This window comes from Oryza brachyantha, chromosome 1 (genome assembly GCF_000231095.2).
Source record: "Oryza brachyantha chromosome 1, ObraRS2, whole genome shotgun sequence".
Classification (NCBI taxonomy): domain Eukaryota; kingdom Viridiplantae; phylum Streptophyta; class Magnoliopsida; order Poales; family Poaceae; genus Oryza; species Oryza brachyantha.
In genome coordinates this window covers 28,004,797-28,012,098 of record NC_023163.2, presented here as the reverse complement: position 1 = coordinate 28,012,098, position 7,302 = coordinate 28,004,797, and the positions used below count along the sequence as shown (strand labels likewise).

General features: G+C 46.4%; 1 protein-coding gene across 1 annotated transcript; it reads right to left on the bottom strand.

Moving 5' to 3' along the window:
• Window positions 1-1,422: 1,422 nt before the first annotated feature.
• LOC102711654 lies at window positions 1,423-3,739 on the bottom strand. The gene is made up of 5 exons (XM_006644953.3): window positions 3,181-3,739; window positions 2,748-3,092; window positions 2,356-2,641; window positions 2,152-2,259; window positions 1,423-2,068 (listed from the first exon to the last, which is right to left on the bottom strand). The coding sequence occupies exons 1-5, from the start codon at window positions 3,358-3,360 to the stop codon at window positions 1,914-1,916; spliced, it is 1,074 nt and encodes a 357-aa protein (XP_006645016.1). The 5' UTR covers window positions 3,361-3,739; the 3' UTR covers window positions 1,423-1,913.
• Between the last annotated feature and the right edge of the window lie 3,563 nt (window positions 3,740-7,302).

The following is a 7,302-nucleotide window of genomic DNA, read 5'->3' as shown; positions in this document are numbered from 1 at the left end:
ATATTTTATGTGTGATGATTTTTATAAAATTCAAATAAGACGGATAGGCATGTATTGGACATGGAAATCAACAAATATATTTCAATGGGGACGTAGGTAGTGGCAGAAGAGTCAACTTACTATCTACTAACACACTGTAGTGTGAACACATATAATAATTTGGCTATAAAGTTTACTCTAATTTATATCTCATATTTGTTTCCCTGATTTTTCTTGGAGTATGCGTATAGGTATATTTGAGAGTTAACCCTAATTATTTTACAATCTCTTCCACCTTCAGCTCAGCTTAATCTACTCACCGTAAATGTATAACCCGTTGTTTCCTTCTTTTATCTCTCCTCTACAAAGCATACATTTGATAGGATAATTTTTAGAGCAAGTTCAATAGTATAACTCCAATTTATTTATAGTCAATCTAATAACCAATTCATATAATAGTTACCTACAAAACATCAATGGTCTCATATGTCATCCACACATTTTATTTGGGATCTCGTATGCAGCTGGCTATAAATTAGTAGCTTATATCTCTTCTCTATTCTCTTTTATCTTTTTAAAATACACTTAAAACTGACTTATAGCCTACTGCTATTATAGCTGCCCTAATACTTTCAATTTTTTTTGTGGACTTTGCTGTAAAGGCATCGCACAACAGCCTGGATTCGCAACAGAGGAGGTCACTTTTAATTTGAACAGAACCCGAGTTTCGCTCGACTCATAGGCCGTGCAAACCGAAAACAAAAGGACTTCGCGCACGCCACACGAAACAATAGCCTTTACAAATTGACCGGGTCAGAGGCCTGCCCGGCCACGGCGCAACATGACGACAGGAAGCAGCCATAGGCGCAGCCGAAACGGAATCTCCACCCAAACACACACCCCTCTCGCCTAACGCCGGCTCGTGTCGTGCTGCGAGTCTGTGACAGGGACCGAGGGGAAAATTCGGAACACGGGCTGGTGGTTTAAAACTCGCAACCAAAGTTGCAAGAATTTTATCGGAGTTGCGAGTTTGCAAGTTGCTCCACAAGCGTCGCCATCGGTGGATAATGACAGGAAGGGGAAGATGCAAGATCCCGGGCCCCAACCAGGGCAGATTCTTCGGTGCCAGATGACCAGTTGATTATATGATTGCAACTAAAAAATAGACAAATAAATAAGACACCACCACGTTAAGCAACTGGGACGTCATATATTGGACTTCTCAAGATGGGTCGAACAGGTGGAGTACCACAACCACCCGTTTACCTCTGTCCTTCCGATACTGGTACTCCTACCCAACACCCATCCAGCCACACTACTGTAACTCAAAACCAAATAAGAATCCCATAAACTCCTTAACCAGATCATCTAAAGTAAAGAATGAAAAGTTAGTACTGTCGAAGGGAAAGCCCCAAAAGCACGGTTACAAGAATAAATCGAATATCCATGTCAGTTCCTTACTCTTGAAGCAATATATTTTAGACAGAGGCAAGCCGAGACTGATGAGGCAGAGCCCAATAAGCCAATGCAAAGTTAAGGAAATACGAAGCTCTTATTTCTTTCTTACAACATTTGAAACATCTTATGATTTCTTCCCAATCATCAACCTACTGGAGCTATGCCTAGCATACCATTCAATTCTTCAAAATAACACTTATTATTTCTCCCAGATATATCACCGTCAACCATGAACAACCTACGAAAGCCATGTATTTCTCATTTGTTGATCTGCATCCATCACCCACCCTCCAAAATAACCAATATATCACCATACAAAAGAACACCTAACGCTGATGCTACTGCCAAATGCCTCCTAATTCTAGCCTAACACCTACCTAGCACTAATAATAGTAGCAGTAATAACTCTTAAATATAATCCATTAAACTTGGGGTTAAAACGGACCAACGGAGCATCGTCAGAGTGGATCCGACGTTCAGTACGTCCATTCCTGGGGAAGATTCACCTCGCGTGCAGCGGCGAGCGCCGTCGTCAACGGCGCGGCGGCTGTGGCGGCGGCGGCCGCGTGCAGGTGGTGTTGCACCCGCTTCTGGCTGGCTAGCATGGCGTTGCTCCGACTGACCAGAGCCTCTGTGAAGCGAATGATCCAACTCTTAGCGGCCAATCTTTGATGAACCATAACAGAAATAATGGAGTCGTTGGGGAAAAATTACCGTGGTCGAGAACGAAACCACCGGGGAAGCAAGGACGGGCACCGAGATCGTCGACGTTGAGGTTGAGGGCCTGCACGACGCGCGCCGGCAGAAGGACGGTGGAGCAGCCTGGAAGCAAGCGGAGCCACAGGATTTTAGCCCAAAATACGGCTTAACTCACGCAAAAATGGCAGGTAAAGGAATAGATTCGGGAGAAGTGCTCACTTGGCTTTTTCTTTGGCTCGGCGGAGGCGCCGGCCTGGCGGGGGATGAACACGCCGGTACCCGTGCGTTCCGGTTTGCCGCCGGGAGGGGCGAGGAACACAGCGCGCATGCCGGCTCCGGACGTGGCCTGCTGCTGGGGCTTCTGCAGCTGTGGCCAGCCGGACGAGTTCATACCGTGCAGCATGCCGACGCCGGTGCGGTGCGTACCCCACGCCGCCGCTGCTGCCGCGGCGAGCTGTTGCTCCCGTTGTTGCTTCAATAGCTGCCTCTGCTTCAGGAGGTGGAACTGGAAAACAGAGGACGGAGATGAACATGGCACCGTCAAAATAACAGTCCGGAAAACAATCAAACAGAAAGGCTCGGAGCAGGCGATTCATGGCGGAAATACTCACATGGGCGACTTGAACCTGGCGTTGAGTGAGCATGCTGTTGGGCGCGTACTGGAAGGCGGCGGTCTTCTGGGCTTGAGACGGCGCTAAGGGCTTCCTTGCAGGTGGGACAAAATGGCCATGGCCGGTGTCCGCATGGGGCTTGTGGGGCACAGGGATGCTGGCCATGCGCAGGCGAGCAACTTGCCCGGCAGCCTCGGACAGCAGGTCCCAAGGGTCGGTCGGTGGCTGCTCCAGCGGCGAGGACGGCGGCGAGCTGACCTGCGACGCTCCGCCGTTGGGGCTATCCTCCCCGGAAGCCGCCAGCCCGCACAGCGTCGACTGCGGCGACCCCGCCATCACCTCCACCTGTCACACAAACAAAGCTACCGATCAGATTTCGGCAAAACCAACCGGAACCCACAAGGCGCCAGAACAAAGACAAGGAAACACCAACCTTGGAAGCAGTTCCCTTTCCACCGTCGCCAGCGAGGAGGCCATCCAACCCGTCTTCCTCATCACTCTCGCTCTTCGCCGCCACGGCCGCCTTCTCCTCCACGGTGAAGAAGTCGTCGTCCAAGAACTCATCCGGGAGCCACAGCTCCTCCGCGCCCCCAGGGGTGCACTGCCCCGCCATTGAGACCACGAAACAGAAACCCCCACCGCGGCTGCAAGCGTGGACGGAACACCCACTCTCGCGCAGGGGTAATATAGGACGGCGCGGCGGTGGCCAGGAATTGCCGCGCGGGGAAGAAACAATAATAGCTAGCCAGCGGCACGTACAGGCCAGGTGATGGCTCCCCTCCCCGCCTCCGGCACTAGTAGTACTGCCCTCCTCTCCTCTCCTCGTCTCGTCTGCGTGAGCGTGAGCGGAAGGGGACCCAGGAAAGCAAACCGCGAAGTATCAGATGAGATATATTATCCGCCGGAAATTGGATGGACGGAGGAGGGGAAGCGGCGTGGGAATGGAGGGGGGAGAATGTCCAACGACGGCTCGGGATATCGAGCGGCTGTGGTTGCGGAGGTCAAAGCGGTTCTCGTCTCAGCCTGTGTTGGGTGGTTTATAAAGTGAGCCGGGAGTGAAGGCTGGTGCTAGCCAGTCTTTCGGGTCATTAAAACGAAAAAAAAATAAACACCTTATTTATAAATGGAAAAGAATTACTAATATTTTTATACATATGTTTATAACGATTTAAAAGCTAAAACTAAAAACATATTTGAATGAAAAATTAACTTAAAATTAAAGTTTTAGGTTATAAGCATAACCCGAAAGATAGGATTTTTTTTCTCGCAATCATGTTATATGTGGGAGTAATAGTACAGCACTAAAAAATAATTTAGGACCATTTGGGAAGCAAATTTGCATTATTAAATGTTTCGAATATGTTATTAGGAGTATTTGACTCATTTTTACCGCAGAATTGGTGTACCGTTCATAACGATGTTGCTCTACCCTTCGAACGGTATATCGTTGTAAGTTTTTGTATAATTACATGGTTCTATCATGGTAATTAGTTAGTACATTTTTCGGGAAAATAATACATCATCATTATTACGTAGTACTTGTGAGTATATGGCAACATGTTTGTGTTTGGCAGAACTCATATCCATGATAACTAAATATTCTCGCTCTAACACTTATACCCGTTATAGGTGGAAGTTTTTTCCTTGTACCCATACCCATGCAACTGGAAGTGATTGGTACCGGACTGGCTAGGGTGAAAACAAAATTTGGTTAAGAGTATGACTTAAATGATGTAATTTGGTTAAGAGTATGACTTAAATAATGTAATTTGTTGAATTCTCCAAATTTGACTAGTTCGTGAATGAACTTACTAGTATGGACTAATAAGACAACCCTAGGGGTCAAGTCTTATTTGTCCTAGCCTTGGTTCTATCACTTACGACGGTTATCTATATGTATAATACTAGCTTATAGCATTTGCAATTCAACGCATCAATCAGATGATTATAACACTCAACTATACAAATAATAACAATGATTTTAATATTAACATTGAAAATAAAGTAACACAAACTTTACTGATTTAAAATTAAGAAAATGGATAATAATTCTATAGAAATGGACTAGAATAGATGTTCAACATGTGGGTTCTTTTACTTATGAATTATTAGTAGATGCAGATAACTAAAGAACAATCCTCTACCTCCTTACCTAATGGATAAGTATTTTTGTCCATTAATAAACTCATGAGGTATAACCGTATGTAACTCCTAATAGAGTAAAAACTCATCGAAATCAAGAGGCCATTATCATCTTTAGTAGCAATATATTTTGCCTTGTTATGAAGATAATAAGCTCATCCTACCCACCCAAACCTACCTTAAAATGGCAGTTCAACAAAATGTTGACAAAAAACCGTATGAAAACAACAAAATCGTTTTTCTTTTAAGTTCACATCAACATCCATTGGCAATGCCTTCTCGTAGCGGTGGTTCCTTCGGTTTCTTGTTTCCATTTTTGCGAGGGGACACCATTCAGCGAATCAGCTAGGATGCCGACGTACTACTCGATAATGCGGGGGAAGTACTGGCGAGATGGGCGTGGTACGAATTAAATTGGTCGAGTTGGCGTAAAGCGCGACCTTCACGAGACTTTCACCGGGCCTCAGTCCTCGTAACGAGGCTTCATGCTTGCAACCGCATTCAATTCGTGACCAGGTTTGCGCATCAATGCGCGAGTTTTGCGCTCGCACCGTCCGTCCTGCTCGGTACGCTACAGCCAGCGGCCCACACGTCACGTATGAAATACTGCGCGACCGGAGAACCGGAGTCTGGCCGTATGCCCGGTGCGTGACGCGTTCCACACACAAAGAGGTGACCTGGGTGACATGTAACGCAGTCGAACATTCTCCGGTTGATCTGCGGGCTTGAGGGGGCCACCACCACCACCGTAGGCGTGTGGTGTGGGCCCATCCGAGAGATCGATGTTCCACGAACGTACATGGGGACCAATGCTGCAACCAAAATACATGTACTGCGTATTTTAAATATTTTAAGTATTTTAAATTTCATCTATAATATAGACATTTTAGCAATTATTCTCACAATTTAATAATTTCAGACCAAAATTAGATGCTTAAAAAAATCTAATCAATTAAAAATTTAAAATTTGATCACTAAAATAATTAAAATGAATCTTTTAACATCCTCCTATAATATACTAAACTTCTTTAAAATATTTATATATTTAGGTACATACATATATATATATATATACTTTGCCAAGGCATTGATTGTGGTACGAGTAGGGCAACTGGAATACGGGGTTCAAAACGTACGTGTCCTGGCTTCCCTGGGCATCAGGCCGGTCGAGGGAAAAATTCCGCACCGAGCTCGCTGCCCGGTGGGTCCCCGGCCCCAGGGGGGCAGCTTTCGCATTTTTCGCCGACCGGTGAGACGCACCAGCACCACCTCGCGCCCACTTCGCGGAGGCCTCGGCACAAATCCACCACGTTCCGTTCACCTCCGTACCTCTCTTCCTCCGCTAATCTGCCCTCATCCGCGTGCTTTTTTTCCTTAGCGGGGTCGCATTATTTGGCGGGCAGACGAAAATAGCGTGAGGCGGCAGCATTTCGCGGGAGAAAGAAACGTGGAGGCGAGGATCCGAGGACGATGGGCGGGCGGCCGCGGCCCCCATGCTTTCGCATGCATCGTGCGTTCGTGCTCCGGCTGAAGTGGAGACATGGGGGAAAACAAACGTGGCCGGCCGACGTGCAAGGCCGGCAGGCGCGGCCGACGTGCGTGTACAAACCTCATAGTGCGGGGGTTTTCAAATTTAAACCACGTCGCGGGACAAAGAATCTGAAACTTATGCCCTTCCACAAAATAGGAGCGTCCAGCGAAAAAGATTTGTTTTTTTTCTGACGCTAGGATTAATATTATTAGTAGTATTTTGAAATGTTCGTGCGCATTGGATTCGTTTTAGCTATGCGAGGAAGGCGCGCCTTTTTGACAGCAATTGCCGTTGTTTCCGGTACCGGCGCAAGCGCAATGCAGCAGGTTTGGCCCACCTTGTTTGGCTGCCCGCGCCACAGCTCCAGGGATGGGCAGCCCTTGCAGCCGAGTGCGTCACGCTGAAGAGGATTGCGATGGCATTTGTCTGCACGCAAGCACGCAGGCTCCCACTGTGCGCGGCAAGGCAGGGCCCTTCCCCGTGCTTTGCTCTGACTGACCAGCCAGTTTCTGCAGAAACGGCTTGTTTCGGATCACAGAATTTTTAGATAAAATAGTTTAATTTCTTCAAAATTCCCATCAAATTCCTCCAAACTGAACAGGCCCGAAAAGTTAGCGCTCACACATGAAGAAAGCACTGTCTTTACCTTGCATGCAACTGACAAGACCTGGCTATCCTAATGTACAACCTCCGTCCCAAAATAAACGAATTTCTGTTTAAAAAACGAATTTCTGTGTTTTTATAAAATTTTTGACTCTTCATCTTATTTAAAATTTTCTATGATTAATATTTTTATAGTTACTACATTATAAAACATAAATAGTACTTTACATACAACTATTTTTTTTAATTTCTTAATAAAATTTTCAAATAAGACGGATG